We start from the raw sequence: 15,847 nt of genomic DNA on the forward strand, positions 1-15,847 counted from the left end.
ACAGTGAATGCTGGCATGATGAGCTTTCAAAAGTGCTAGCAACTCAGTATCCCCACTCAGTAGTCCAAACTCAATACTTCAAGTTTCAACTGTTAGAAGTGGCAACAATAGAAAGTTCCTTTGTTGCCCTTCATATAAAAAGCCCCAGTATTTTCAGCAAATGCCTTCAAGCATTTCAGCATTGTGTTAAGTAACACAGAGCAGCAGTCCTCAGCCTTTTTGGCTCCAGGGATCGGTTTCGTGGAAGACAGTTTTTCCACTGACAAGGGCAGAGGTTCAGGGGGTGGGGATGATTTCAGGATGATTCAAATGCATTACATTTATTGTGCACTTTATTTCTAATTATTATTACTTCAGCTCAGTCTCAGATCATCAGTCATTATATCCCCAGAGGTTGGAAATCCCTGATATAGAAAATTCTGGAAAAAGTAAAAAAAAAAAAAATTGCCAAGATCCATAATAGAAGTAGCTCTGAGCCAATGTATGGTGTCATCACCAAGGATGTGTTTTTGGCAACAAGTGGAAAGTTAGATACAGGATGAGTGAAGAGGAAAGAAAAGAGCTAAGGGGATAAATGTATACACATTTCTCCGGTGGTTGAAGCAAACATTCTAGCTGTTCATGAAATATATTCCAAGACATAAAGCTTCTGACCCTGTTTCTGGACTAGAACACCAAACTCAAACAGGAAGGCGCTTTGGCATATGCTGACAAAATGTCCCTTCAGCACTGTGGACTTGCTGTTCAGTTTAATGGCTCACCTCCCCACCCTGCTGAGGTCATTAAAGTGTTCTAAAGCCCCTTCAGAACTCAAAAATAGTTTCTGTTTGCTGGGCAGGTGATAAATCTCACCAAGCCTGACAGGAATTTAATTACACTTTCTTCACAAAAACACTAGGGATACCCATTACCTGGATCTCTAAAGCTAAAGGCTTGCAGACCCCCCACAGTTGAAAGGTTAGGGACCCATAATAAGTTCTTCATCATATAAATGGATGGGAGGCCTCCTTAAGTGCAGCCAGCTTAAATTGGACCAAAGAAAAATTGGTCTTGGACTTTAGGAAAGGTAAGATCATTTTTCACTGTTGCTAAGAAATACCCCCGTCAGCTTGGCTGCATTAACATTTTATAGAAGATGAAAAAGAAGTTTGTTTTTGTTTTTGTTTTTTTTGTAGACCTCCTTGCTCCACTCACTGAAGTGTTACAGAAGTAAGATGGAAGTGAGTATGTTGTTGAACACCTGGACGAGTAGCCAAAAAGAAGTCCCACAGGGAGCGGGGTACTGAACTAACCTCGCAGTTGTATGGCTTGCTGTAATGTTGAGCTCATTACCAGTTGAGTTAGAAGGAGGAAATTAAACATAGACTTTTGCAGGAAACCCATGGGAAAGCTTCCTGGCCTGCTGTTGTCCTACTTACAGAGCTGCGCCTTGCTGTGTAGCCTTTACTGCATCTTCTCTACCAGCCCATCATCCAGAGGCTGACGTCAAAACTAACCACTTCTCTGGACCCTTCTTTCACAACCAGTGAACCTGACAAGATGCAAGCCAGGCTAGGGATACAAAGAGCCAGCAAACCAAATTTCACTTACCCTGGACCCAGTTCAGAATAAATCAGAGCTTCAGTTGCACCTAACTCAGAGTCAAAGAGAAATTTTACAAAATCCTCACATCACCATGAACCAGATGTAGCCTCCAAGTTTGCCTGGGCCTAGAAAGGCTATCACATCAGGATTTTCACCTGCAGGAAATTCTCATTTACCAACCCTTTTCTCCAAGATTGACCCCTGATATTTTCCACCTTGTGATTACATTGCTCATCTGATCTCTCGCTGCCTTCTACTGTCCCTCAGCTTAAAAAAAATTTCCCCTGTCATATTGCTCTATCAACTCCCTCTCCCCCTATGGAGATTTCACAACATTTATTGAAATCTTTGAAAATAACTGAATGTCACAAAATCAGGGTTGGGAAACAAATACTCAAGTTATAAAGGTATGTGGCTCTGGTACTATTCCCAGTTTTCCTGAATATGATTGCATGAATATCATTCCATGGTACAAAATAATACGGGTTTGGAGTAGGCTCAAATGGCTCATACCTAGCACATGACTGGTAGCCAGGAAACAGCCCAGGAGCTGCTTACTATGCCACGTGATCTCTCATTTCCCTTGCATGTCTGCATGTTTTTTGTCTGATTTAAATTTGATTTTTGTGGGATTATTTTTGCATGCTCTTATTTGGATTTGTTTTCTGGTTTAAACGTTGTTTTCTTCCTCCGCATCTGTGTTTTTCTTTTTATTATTTTGTTTTGTTTTCACTAGGCGACCCCCTCCTGCAGTTCCTGGACGACCATCCTAACCCCCATCATTCATCTCCTTTTGTGTCCAACAACATGTCTGTCTGTGGTATTTAAAAGCCTTTCATTTGCGCTGTATGTCATATGTACAGAAAAACTTCTATTTTTGATCCATGTCTATAATAAAAACAAAGTTTATTCTATATAAAAAATGAAATGTGTTCTGTTTCTTTTTCTAAAGAAGAGCCAAGTTAAAATAGGAGTTTGTTTCAACTAAAACCAGGTATGGTGAAAAATACATAATTTGACCTGCAAAGGAGCTTCAATTGAAAATGACTGATTTTAAGTTCTTAAAGCATTGTGATTTAGGATGATATTTGGTGGACAATAGTAATCGATCTTCAGTTGAAATGTCTGTCCAATAGAAGAGTGAAAGATGAAGCAAAAATCCTGGGTGTCTAGAAAAGACACAGAGAACCGAATAAATTCAGTCTGCTCCCAGGAATCTCATTAATAATTATTATTGCACCAAGACATTTTGCACTAAGACATTTTGGAGGAGGAAAAGGGGACAACAGAGGATGAGATGGTTGGATGGCATCACCAACTCAATGGACATGAGTTTGAGCAAGCTCCTGGAGCTGGTGATGGACCATGCTGCGATTCATGGGGTCACAAAGAGTCAGACACAACTGAGCGACTGGACTGAACTGAAGCAACTGAACTGAACTGAACTGAAAAAATGAAGACATTTTTTCCTATTTTCATTGTTTTTTAGGTGATAAAGTACATAAGATTATGTTAGATTATGGGAGAAATTTTTGGTCTGAAACATGTAAACCTCATATATTCTATTTGGCAAGTTCAGGGGAAAAAACACATCATTCGAGTAAAAATACAAGGCAAAGAAATGTTGCCACATTGAGAAGATTACTAATGATGTCAGTAAAGTACTGGAAGAACAAAATCTTTATGAGTTTTCAGGAAGAGAACTTTTTTTATACCTTAATCCTCAAATGATAATTTCAACTCTGAAATTTTAAGCTATCATTAAAAACTAATCCCAAAGACTTACCCAAATAAAATGATTATTATTAACACACTATTGACCAGGAGATTTTTGTAGAAACTAATGTCTGTGGCTGGTGATTTGTTATATAAATGACTGTTGAAATACTCAGGACAATAATGCTTGTGTAACAAAAGATGAATTAATATGTCTATGGTCAATAAGTTGTTAAGGTAACATAGTTTATCCTGCCAAATATGTGATCTGAAGCCTTCCACTAAAGGCTTGAGATTTAATTCAGAGTTTTCCTTTTGAATATTTATTTGGTCTATGTTCGAGTTTTAAAGGATCTCCTCTTGGATCACTTCTCCATGTGCCTTGCTTTAGCACATGAAGAAAGAAACTACAGGATGGGAAAGTAAAACACTGTTGATCAGGACTCGGTGTTCCACTCACTTCCTGGCTGACCTAGACAAGCACTGGCAAGGAGAGGCAGCTCAGATGTGGGCAAGAACCACCTCGGTACAGCAACGAGGACCCTCACTACCAATGTCCTTTCTCTGGGCCATAAAAATCTTTTTCAAGGACTACATGCTCCTCCCCAAAATGCAAAACCAGCTTATCTCTCAGGTGAAAATTTTCATCTTGCATGTTAATACATCACTGTGTATTTGCATCACAGGTCCAGTGACTGAGAGTTAGAAGCGCTGGTGACTAAGGAAATTCAAAGACACCAAAGCAGAGGGTCAACCAAAGCTCAACTTTACCTCCAAGTGACTGAACTGATGCAGACTACCACACAGCTTGCAGTCTGTTGCCCTTCCTTTCACCTTCAGTCTAGACATTTTAACTTTTTAAATCAGTATTCTTATCGTGTAACATTCTCATTTGATAGCATTCTCATCCCAACAGACCCAGAGTTCCTGGGTTATATCACACCACCTCCCCAAATACAAACAGAGGTTGTCAACAGGAAGGAAAACCTCAATTCATTTCTTTTTTTAAGTGTTTGGTATTTTTCCACCCTCTGAAATTTGAACTTGTTTCTATGTGCAATGTTATACCATTTAGATGTTTAAAACTTAGATTGATCTGATGACCATGAGAACGTAAAGCTGAAGTCGTAGTTGAATGAAATGATTCCGTGGCAATCCTAATCCATCTCTTCAACCAACAGGTATGGCCCCATCCTCACATTAGACTGGTGAGAAGAAAGGGGACTGACAGGATGGGGTGGTGGGGGTGGGAAGAAGCCTGGAGTAAAATTAAACTATTCAGAGGTTTGTTCATATTTCTTTATTGTTCCTACCATTTCTGTGTTTTATAGTATACCCTTGCTCAGCTCTCCCTCCCTCCTCACCCCTCAATATTGGATAGAGAGCTGAAGAAGTACAGTTCTTCAGAGTTGAATCAGGATCTTTGGGAGAAATAAACTATTATATTTTTAATACATATTCTTAAGTATTCCCATCCCTTTATATATCAAACATTCCTTGAATTTATAAGAATGTCCTAGTTACTGGGAATACCAGATACGTTAATAGGATAAAAGTAGAGGACAAAATAGGGAAATAAGAAATTCTAATATAAGCTATGACAGGAAAAACTTTTGGACTTTTTTCCAGGGAGAACTGTTACTGACTTCCATGCTAAAGCAACTATTTGAGTCCTAGAATCAGATTATCCACTTGACCCAAAGCCTGCTAGCATTCTAGAATGTGGTGATTTTGACCTCTGACAAAAAAATAACAGAACTCATTTCAGCCAATCAGAAACCAAACTTTTCATTTCTCATGGAATAGTATAATAGACTCTAAATCATGTTAAGTGTGGGTTGAGAAAGACATAGTGGGATTGAAACTGAAACAGTCTGTTGTTAACTTTGCTTTGGCTTCTAACAAGAAGGCTTTAGATTCAGAAGGTGTCCTGCATTGGTCTTCCACTGGACGCAGTGAGAGGAGTGAGAGTCCTCCAGCCTCTAGCTAGAAACTCGCAGACCACGCAAGAGATGGAGAAAAGAGAACTAAAGGTAGGGAAAAGAAAAAAAAAAAAAAACTTGCCATACTCTCCTTAGAGATTTCCACTGGTAATATATGTCTGTAAGCCTTGGGAGCCACATGTACATTGAAGCATTTTTCAGCAAACATCCTCAAAGTTGAGAGCCAAGAGGAGATAAGGAGATAACCTCAGCTGTTCACATACAAACATGGACACCTTCAGTGGGTTTGGAGCTTGGACCCTTCAGTCCCCTTCATCCCTGAGTTTGAAAAATACTGTACTTGACAACATCTGTTTTATAACTCAGCACTAAGTATAATTTTTTTTAAACTCAGAAAATTGATATTGGAATCTTTAGTCCAGTTCCATAAGATTCTGAAATAAATCTTTGCAACTGTGAATCCATTTCAAAGACATGAACCTCATCCACAGAGAGAAAAGATAGCTAAAAAAGAAGAAAACCTCTATTGCCCTTTATAATCCTATAGAATCTATATCTGAATAAATCAGATGGAGCTCAAATGCCACCACACCCCTGTATGTTCCTCATTTAAATGGACACACTAGCTGCCTTCATTACCATAATATACACCTGTTTTTTAAAAAAACTTTTTATTTTGTATTGGGGTATAACCAATTCACAAATGTTGTGAGTTTCAGGTAACTAGCACAGGGACTCGGTCATGCATATACGTGTATCCATTCTCCCCCAAACTTCCGTCCCATCCAGGCTACCACGTAACATTGAGCAGAGTTCCTTGTGCTAGACGGTAGGTCCTTGTTGGCTATCTGTTTTAAATATAGCAGTATGTACATCTCCAACCCAAACTCCTTAATTATCCCTTCCTCCTGTCCTTTTCCCCCAATAAGTTCATTCTCTAAGTCTTTGAGCCTCTTTTTTTGTTTTGTAAGTAAGTCCATTTGAATATACATCTGTATTTTGATTTTTGATTTTTTAATACTATAAATTACTATCAGATCACAGTACTGTCAACATTTAAGATTGGATCAGGTGGTAGGTTGTTGGATGAGTCAACGCTATAAACTGCTACTCTCATGCTTTTTTTTAATCAAATCACATTTTACAGTACTCCTTATCAGGTCCTGATCTCACCACAGTTCACATCTTCCGTGATCCTCTTGAGCAGGCACACAGTAAAGACAGTCTTAGCAAGCCCCAGGGTCCAAAGAGACTTACGATCCTCAAGAGCGTAACACTGAAGTGGGTCCTCCCTCTCAAAACAGCTGCTAACAAAGGATATTTTTGAAGCTCCGTATAACCCAATGGAAAAACAAGTCTTTCAGATTCTTAAGGGCTCACTTTTCATCCTCCTCTCTGTGACTGTATTCTAGAGGCAGCAAAGAGAAGTTCGTGCCAAGGAGACTGTTCTTCCTCCTGCTGCTTTTTTCTCTTTTAAAGACAGAAACACATTCAGCCTCAAACACAAAAGCTGCCTGGGGCCTAAAGATCTGTTTATTTTGCAGCTTATAAAGAGCAGGAGACCCGCAGTATTCTCACTGACCAGAGTCCAAGTGTTCTTGGGCTCTGCAAAAGGCCCCGGGGCCGTCCTGTAAGTGAGCTGGGAAAAGCAGAAGCAAACCCCTTAGCTGGGGAAAGCTAGCTTTTCGGGGCCTGAGGGGACAGTACCCCTCGACCTCAGCTCTGGTAAATGTGCTCCACCACCCCTGCAAAAGTACAGTCAAGGGACTGGAGAGCTAGTCTGTTAGGGCACAAGACCTCACTCAGGCTGATCCTGAAACCCAGGTGCCAACCGCTGCTGGATGATGACTGAAAAGGCCATGCCTTTCTGAGGCTCTTCCTCGGGCACTCTTACCCCTGTATCATACTACGGGCGAGATGGCACCTGTACCATGGTGTTGCTAGGCCCCTGGTGCCCAGCAGATGTTGGCCTGTGGGGAAGCAGAGCCTCCCTTATCTCTGGGGAGTCTTCCTGTTAATCACAGTAACAGATCTGGGAAGAAAAGGGCTTTTTGATTTGGCTGGTGATTGCTATTGTTCCCTAAGTAAATGAGCCAAAGTTAATTGCACCTGTGAGCTGTAAAACCCTAAGCCAAAAGCAGTGGGCTGGTAAGCTAGCTCATTCCTACAGAACCTCAGCCATTTTTCCTCCGCCTCTGGCTGCAGCTAAGCTAGCCAGAGCCCTGTCAGTGGTCCGAGGAGCCGCCCTCCTCAGTCCTGATGGTTCCCAGGACCTTGATCAAACCCTGGCTCTCACTTCAGCCCTGGTCACTTTCCCCAAAATCAAACTTTCTCTAGAAATGGCATGGCCCCATTGTTAGAAGTTTGCATGGTTCTCAGGAAATTAGTCATTAGCGCCCCACAAGGCTCTGGTCCGTATGTTCATTTATCTACCAACCTTCAGTTCTTTCTCCTTTATCTCCTGATGATTTTAGCTCCTGTTTCACTGTCATTCTCCTGTCTTAATTTTTGGAGATTTCCACCTACCTGTAGGTACACCTTCCAACACCCCACTTCCATCTCACTTCTCATTTCCTTGGACTTCACTTCTCCAATATCGTTGCCCTCCCCCCACCTCAGCTATTCACTTCCAAAGTCACAACCTTGTCTTTATCTTTTCTCCAGCCTTTACTTCCTGGCTTTCAGACCCCTTGAACTTCCAATCCATAGAACTTTGCCCTGTCCTTCATCTCCATTTTTCACCCTTCTTGAGGTTCATTCTCCTTCTTACTCAATTTAAATTCCATGGCCAATCATTATAATCATGCCCATGTATAATTACTATTCTCCCTTGCCCTTCTCTCAGTCTGATTAATCACCATCCTGGGTAAATTCAACTCCCCATCTGCTCTAGTTTGCACTCATGTAGCTGTACAAGGTCAGCAAAACACACACACACACACACACCCAACTTCACTTTAAATTCATGACTACCAGTCTCAAGTGAGCCCTTCCTTACTACTGCTGGGCATTTATACTAAGCATCCCTAGTTTATCCACTCCCCCAGTGTCACAAACTGTTTCATATCCCCTCATTCCATCAGTTCCCCTCACTCTCACATCTCAGCTGATTCTTTGCCTCCTACTTCCCTGAGAAAAGTGAAGCAATCAGAAAAGAACATCCACAGATTCCCATCACCTCATCTGTCCACTAGCCATCTACCCACTTACCTGCATCTGTATCTACACGTCGCGCCTTCCCACTTGTTCCCAGAGACCAACTCTTCTTCTCTTCCTGAAGCCAGTCCCTCCCCTGTGCTCACTTGCTCAAGAACATGACCTCAGCAGTTAATTCTCCCCTTTCTCACATCAACTATTACTTTCTACTGTTTCATTTCCATCAATATACAAACATTCTCCCATCTTAAAAAAACAAAACAAAACATTTTCTTTGCCCTCACCTCCCCTTTCAGTTTCTGTCCTATTTCCTGGTTCCCTTTTGATGCAAAACTTCCAGAGAGTTGCCTGTACTTGCTGATCCAATTTCTCTTCTCTTGTTCTCTTAAACTTACTTCAAATAGGTTTCTATTCTCACCACTCCACAAATATATATATATTAAGGGACACCAATCGCCTCCTCCTTGATAAATCCAGTCATCAGTGCTCAGTCCTTGCTTTCTTGATTTTTCAGATTTTGATCTAATCACAGTTGACCATCCTCTCTTCCTGAATCATTTGCACTTGGTTTCCAGGATTCTAAACTCTGGATCTTCCTCCTGCCTCAGTCGTTGTGCTTTCCAAATCTTTTTGTTTATTCTTCTCTCCAACATTTCACTTTGGATGTCTTAGTCCTCTTCTATATGAAATTCCTTCCTAGTGATTTCATCCAGTCACACAGCATTAAATGCCATTTATATACCAGCAAACCTTAAATTTCTATCTTCATCCCATACATCGCTCCTGAAATTCAAACTCATATCTCCAACTCCTGACTCAGCATTTCATCTTGGGTGTCTACATTTCATACATGTCTACATGCCCCAAACTGAACTCCTGACCCTCCTCCCCAGAATCTTTACCCATATCTCCTGGACCCCCATCTCAATGGATGCCATCTCCATCTTTCAATTTGCTCAGGCCAAAAACCTCGAGTCATTTATGATTCTTCTCTTGTGTTCATGCCGTCCATCTAACATACTAGGAAGCTTTTGACTCTACTTGCAAACTATATCCAGAAGGTGACTGTTTTCCACCACTTCCTCTGCTATCACTGTGGTTTGCGGCACCATCATATCCCCTGCTTGGATTAATATCAGAGCCTCCTCTAATGCTTTCTGCTTCTACTCTTGCCCCACAGCATCCAGAATGAGCCTAGTCTCCCACATTCCCTCTCTGGCCTCCTCTTCTGCTCTCCTCATTCACTTCATTTCGGCCACTCCTGGCTATTCCCCAAACACATCATGCCGCCTTCTGCCTCTGCAGCGGCTCCTCCCTCTGCCTGGAATGCTCTTCCCCTGAGACCGTGGATAATTCCCTCACTTCCTTCCAAACCTTTGGTTAAATGTTACCTTTTCTGTGAGACCTACCCAGACCCCCTTATTGAATTCCATTGCTACTTTTTCCTTTTTTGCTCAATAGCATTTATCACCTTCTGCTTATGTTTATCATGTCTCCTCTTGCTAGCACGCATGCTTCACTAGGTCAAGGAACTTTGTCTGTTTTACTCCTGTGTAGGTGTGTCTCAGGCAGACAGAACAAGCGGTATCTGTCATATAGATAGTGTTCAGTATCTGTTGAATGAATACATTTCTAAGGTTAAACATCATAAAATGTGAATGGTAGAAGTGAATAGAGGTGGGCCTAGGTGGACAATAAATGTTTTAATAAATAGATATTGGGGGAAGAGAATAAGGGATAAAGAGGGACTTGATAAAGCATTAAAAGCAACAGCCTACCAGTTAGCCCTGGATGCATTTCAAGACTTACATTGAATTTCATTATAAAAAGGAGTATCAATAACTTCCACAAGTTTTCCTGCATTCGAAGTTTGAAATATTGTAAAACTGTGTGACTGGTGCCCTCTGCTGGCTTGCTTTTGTTTTTGTTTTTTGACTTTGAGCCTTTGGTTTAAAGATGTAAGTGATGGGCTCTATATACTTCCTTGAACATGCTGTGTGAATTCTTAAATCCGTAATTTAAGCCAGCTGCCCAAAAGCACACTCAAAAGTTTATACTGGCACAGCATACAGGCATAACACTGGTACCAGTTTGATTGCCACAGAGAACCACTGTGGTGTGGGGACACTCAGATCCACGCACAGCATTCTAGCTACATACCAGTCACGCATCACACCACAAAATCCAGCACACCTGCTGCCCTGTGGCTCTACCTCTCCTTGGTCCTTCCATCTCGACTACAATCCCTGGTACCATTTTGGAAGGATGGGCAAAACTGCCTTCCCATCCCTTTACCCTTGCTCTAGCTTGCCACCCTCCCACCTTACTTATAACTTATGGTAACAAGAAACAGAGCTGGGAGAAAGGAGTACAGCTTCTTATATAAATATTTGACAGGTTGGGCTTAATTGGAGGATAATTACAAGGATTTTTATTCCAATGCTACTCTTCCCTTCTGCCCCCCACTACCCACCCACATACACACACCATAATTAATATTCCCTGGAAATTTAAATCATTAATATCCTACTTGGACCCTTTCAGTGTGGTATAAATTTAGAAGGCTGATTAGACTACATACTTAAGTGATGAGTAACTTTCTCAGGAATTATCACATTAGGGCCTGTTGGTCATTAAGCAGGCCAGCACCCCTGTGCCAGCAGCAGCCCAAAGAAGCTGCCATATATGAGCTCATCACCCTTCAGGTAGCAATGCCTAAGGGCTTGGCATTTCTGAACATGTCCTTACAAGACATTTATAGCTTTTTTATTTGCACTCCCCGCCCCCCAAATTTTTGGATCCCATCTATATCCCTGGCTTGTGAAACTTTTTGGACTTACATGTAGAACGTTTATAAAATTTTTTGTCTTAAATTTTCTGTTCAAAGGTGTCTCTCCTATAAGGGCTCCCCCAGTGGTTCTGTAGCAAAGAATCCACCTAACAATACAAGAGACATGGCAGGAGACGCAGGGTCAGGAAGATCCCCTGGAGAAGGAAATGGCAACCCACTCCAGTATTCTCACCTGGAAAATCCCATGGACAGAGAGGAGCCTGGTGGGCTACAGTCCATAGGGTCGCAAAAGAGTTGGACATGACTTAAGAGACTAAACAACAAAAACCCTCCTATATAAGGCATGAACATTCACTTTCGTCACTAACAGTTTTATAGGCAATGACTGGATCTCTTTTAAGCCTTTCTTGGAGGCTGTGGTGGTTCTATTCTCTAATCTGGTTTCATAGGCCAGCCTCCTTTCCCTCAGATTCCTACCATTTTCGTTATTCCAGTTATCCTTCTGTGATCCTTTTCTAATTGCACTATAGCCTGGTTGTGAGGCCACCGACTCTATACAAAGAATTCCAAACACAAAAGTGCTGGATTCTGTTTATATCTCAATAACCTCCTCGATAATGCCCAGAATTCTGAGCCAGTGTCCTCCAGATACTACATATGGAACTAAGCAGTTCGCTTGGGTGTACCACCTCAGGCACCTCGAACTTAAAATGTCCCATTCTTATCTATTTCCAAACCTGTTCTCACTTCTGTTTTCTTATGGTATAGTTATTAGAAACACAAACATCCACTCAAGGCGGAAGCCCTCCCAGTCATCCTCTTCCCCTTCTACCTTCCAACATGAATTCACCAAGTTCTAAAAATCTCTCGTCAGAACCCTCACCTCCTTTGCCCACTGTCACCACCCTTAGTCTAGACTCATTTTTCACTATTGCCACAAATGCTCCCCATGCTCAGCCTCTGTAATTCAGCATGAACACTGCTATTAGAATTTCACACACCATGAAGTGTTAGGTGTGAATCCTAGATCCCTTTTTTTTTTTAAACAAAAAACTTATTTTCATTGGAAGATAACTGCTTTACAACATCGTGTTGGTTTCTACCACACATCAGCATTAATCAGCCGTAGATGGACATATGTCCCCTCCCCCTTGCATCTCCCTCTCACCTCAGGTGGGAAGCCTATATTCCTTTCCAAAAGCTCCTTCACTTGCCATTGACTCCAAGATCCAATAATTCAACGTACTCACCACTCTCAGACCTCAACTTCTCTGCCCGCAGCCCATCTATTCTGCACTCCCCTCCACTGCCAAGAGGTATCAAGCCCTGTGCGCCTGGACATATACTCATCCTTCTACCCACAGATACCTCTTTTCTATCTGAATTGAATCTGCTGCCCCACCCTGTACCCTAACAGCCAACCCATGACACCCCATCCCCTGCCACCTCCCCTCTGAACTACAGCCACAAGACTGAACAGGATCAGGCCTTGGGTAATTCCAAATATTAGACAGTATGACAGCTGAACATGACAGCACAGGCACGTCAATTCACCCCACTGAGGAAGTATTCTTCAGAGTGATTCAAATCTGTGGAACTTTCTGCTCACCAACACGATGCAGTTGCTATGTGAGTTCCCTCAAGTTGATCATCAGAAACCCATTCAGATAAGGAAAATATATTAAGACATTAAAAAAAATTTTTTTTTACTTGATGTTTGGCAGAAACCAACACAATATTGTAAAGCAATTATCAAAAGTAAATTTAAAAACAATTTATACAACTCTTATTACATTCCACCACTATCCCCTATCTTGTTTCTGATGTGGACTATATAACAATCATGAGCCAATTCTGGTCAGTCAAGGCATGCAGAGTAGTGGTTACCTTGTTTGGACAGGGTATGCTCTCCCAGTTTTCCAGCTGCCATTAGTCACACGAAGCATGCCAGCTCCACTTGCTCAGCCCAGGTATTGCTGACCTGGGCTAAAGGCCTTTGCCACTTTGTCTCCCAAACCATTTTTTTGCTTGCTGAAATCCCAACCTACCCTCCAGGACTAAAGCTCAAGTGCTGTCTCCTCTAAAAAACATTTCATTACTCCAGCTCTCTTTGCCCTCCAGCCTCTTTGAATTCCCCCAACATTCTGCTTGTGTATTATGATACATCATACTCCCCTTGAAGTTAGTTAGTGGCATACAGGCTTCATTAAGAACTAAGTGGAAATTCTGAGTCAAGGTTAAGTGATCAATTCTGTGATCTTCGGCAACAAAACTGGACATATTATCCAGGGTTCTAGCATTTCAGCTGTAGATAAATAACAGAGCCTGCATTTGGTATACTGAGAAAGGTCGAGAGAAGTGACTTTACATGCACACACATACACAAATTCTCACTCTCCATGTCCCTACTGTATGCCTTCTGCTTACAGAAAAATCATGAGACAGCTTGATGTGTTGTTATTTTTTTAATAAATAGAAACCACACCACTTCATTTGTTACAGAGAAGAATGAGAGGCAATAATTCGAGGGCCCCACAAAGCTTTTTCATCTATACGATAACAGAAAGGATAATCACCTTCACCACCCAAGCCTTTTGTTAACATTTTCTTTTGATCTCTGATCTCCCACCCACATCAGCGTGCCACTTCCAGAATGAACTCTGCCTTCAAATCTTCTACTAGTTGGAAGGCTGATCTATCAGCTTGTCTTAGTAACAGAATGGAGGTCCCCAACTCAACTGAGGAACCTGGACAAATCTTCTTTGATTTCAGCCTCATCCCAAGGCCCATGAATGTTTTCTTTAAAAAGCTGCAGGCGAATGAGGTAGAAAGGACAGAGACATGAGATGGAAATCAGCAGAAGGGCAAAGAGTATGGCTCCCACAGCACTGATGGACAGCAGGCCTCCTAAGGCTGAGAATGCAAAGAGCAGCGTGACCCCCACATAGCTGCGGGGTGTACATGCCTTCAGTTTCTTCTGTAACATGGGCCACAGGGCAAAAATCTGGATGGCAAACGTCACCATGATGAAGGCATGGAGGGATCGGGGCAGGCGGGAGGCAAGGCAGACAGAAGCAAAGATGGCCATGTTCAAGGACAGTGTGCTGGATACAATGGCAGCATTGGCACCATAGTCAAAGAAGATGAGGTGACCTAACAGCATGAAGACTGCCATGGCATAGATGGTGTCAGTGCTGACAGACTCTGTCAGGGTCTTCAGCACCGGCGAAAAGCCATAGGTGAAAGTAATGAAGACTAGGGCACTCTTCAAGTCAGCCCACCGGGTCCGCCCACTCTTCTTCCGTCCTTCACCTCCGTCAATGAAATCAAACAAAACATAGCCAATCAGTGAAGAAGCCAGGCCGGTCCCAAAAAGCCACTGAGGGGCCAGAAGACCCTCATCCATATACCACCAGATAACCACAAAGACACAGACACTGCACAGCTGCTGTATCACCACACTGGACTCAAACACCACAGCCCAATATTGGTATTTCCGGGCATAGATGTTTTTCCGGAGCTCTTCAAGGAACCTCCGATCCACGTAGTTATCAGGAAAGGGCTGTCGCTCATACAAGACCTTCTGCCACCTGACCTCTTTGGTGTTAGCTACAGGCTGGGCACACATTATCCTTTCGCTCAAACTCAGGCGACTTCAATCTCCCTTGCAGAAGTCCATGTGGTTCTCGTTCTTTATAAAGTTTTGAAGTAAGACTTCTCTGGAAATTCCATGCTGAGTTGTGGTTTATATTGTATTGACCTTCCCTTGCTTTCAAAGGCAGCGACCCAGGCTAGGCCTACAGTAGATGAGTTTGTTCTCTGAGGCAGGACAATGCAGCTAAGTTCCTACAAAAAGAGAGACTATGAATCTATGAAAGGTCAAGGGTAGGACTTAGCTAAAATCATATCAACTTGGTTCGTTAGAAGCCTGAACAAAATATACGTGGTAACCATCTTATACTATAGATATGAAAACTTCATTTCAGATTTTACAGTGTAATTCTTTTTCAGCTGTTGCTTATCCAGTGCCTACTATGTCCTGAGCCTTTGAAGCTTCTTCCATTTAATCTCCACAACCTTGCAAGTTAGTGTCAGTCCCACTGTATCTAGTAAAACAGCTGAGATTCAAACAGTGGTAAATAGTGGAGCCAGATTCAAACCAAAGTTCGGCCCAAAAGCCTGTACCTCTAAACCAGTTCTTAACTCAGGGGTTCACACACCCCTGAGGTCTATCGATGATCTCCAAGACCATTCAAAACCCTCCCTGTTAATGCATATTTGTTGCTGTGATTTATGCAAATTTCTAGGACTGGAATCCAAGTTTTTATTGGGTTCTCAAAGGCATCTGTTACTTAAAAAAAGTAGAAAAGAAGAAAGTTACCGGTCTATAAGGAAAGGTAAACCTCACAATACGGAAAGATACGAGCTCTATGGTTTGTTTAACCAAAAGCAAAGATTCAAGATTCTTAATCCCTTAATTGAGCTTAACATCCTTTAAAGAGCTATCATCCTACTCATTAACGGCGAAACTCCGGAGGATCGAAGATAATGATCCCCTTTCCACAAAGGGAAAACTAAGAGTCAAAAATACCAAGGTCATCCAGCAAGACTGAGAAGAAAATTCTTATTGCCCGACCTTATTTCTTCCAAGGAAACC

At 42.0% G+C, this 15,847-nt stretch overlaps 2 protein-coding genes across 2 annotated transcripts in view; one reads left to right on the forward strand and one right to left on the reverse strand.

The window, feature by feature from the left end:
• The first annotated feature begins 5,119 nt into the window (after positions 1 to 5,119).
• The window catches only part of LOC104995816 (chromosome unknown open reading frame, human C1orf105), a 32,964-nt gene continuing 22,236 nt past the window's right edge, over positions 5,120 to 15,847 (forward strand). Inside the window, exon 1 of the mRNA XM_010849831.1 lies at positions 5,120 to 5,333. Coding sequence (XP_010848133.1) covers positions 5,313 to 5,333 — 21 coding nt within the window. The 5' untranslated portion in view covers positions 5,120 to 5,312. The remainder of the gene's footprint in view (positions 5,334 to 15,847) is intronic.
• On the reverse strand, positions 13,641 to 15,847 carry PIGC (phosphatidylinositol glycan anchor biosynthesis, class C). Its single transcript, XM_010849830.1, has 2 exons — positions 15,827 to 15,847; positions 13,641 to 15,036 (listed from the first exon to the last, which is right to left on the reverse strand). Exon 2 carries the CDS (start codon positions 14,816 to 14,818, stop codon positions 13,925 to 13,927), a length of 894 nt encoding a protein of 297 aa, XP_010848132.1. The 5' UTR covers positions 14,819 to 15,036; positions 15,827 to 15,847; the 3' UTR covers positions 13,641 to 13,924.

This window comes from Bison bison, unplaced genomic scaffold (genome assembly GCF_000754665.1).
Source record: "Bison bison bison isolate TAMUID 2011002044 unplaced genomic scaffold, Bison_UMD1.0 scf7180017864289, whole genome shotgun sequence".
In the NCBI taxonomy this organism is placed as follows: Eukaryota; Metazoa; Chordata; class Mammalia; order Artiodactyla; family Bovidae; genus Bison; species Bison bison.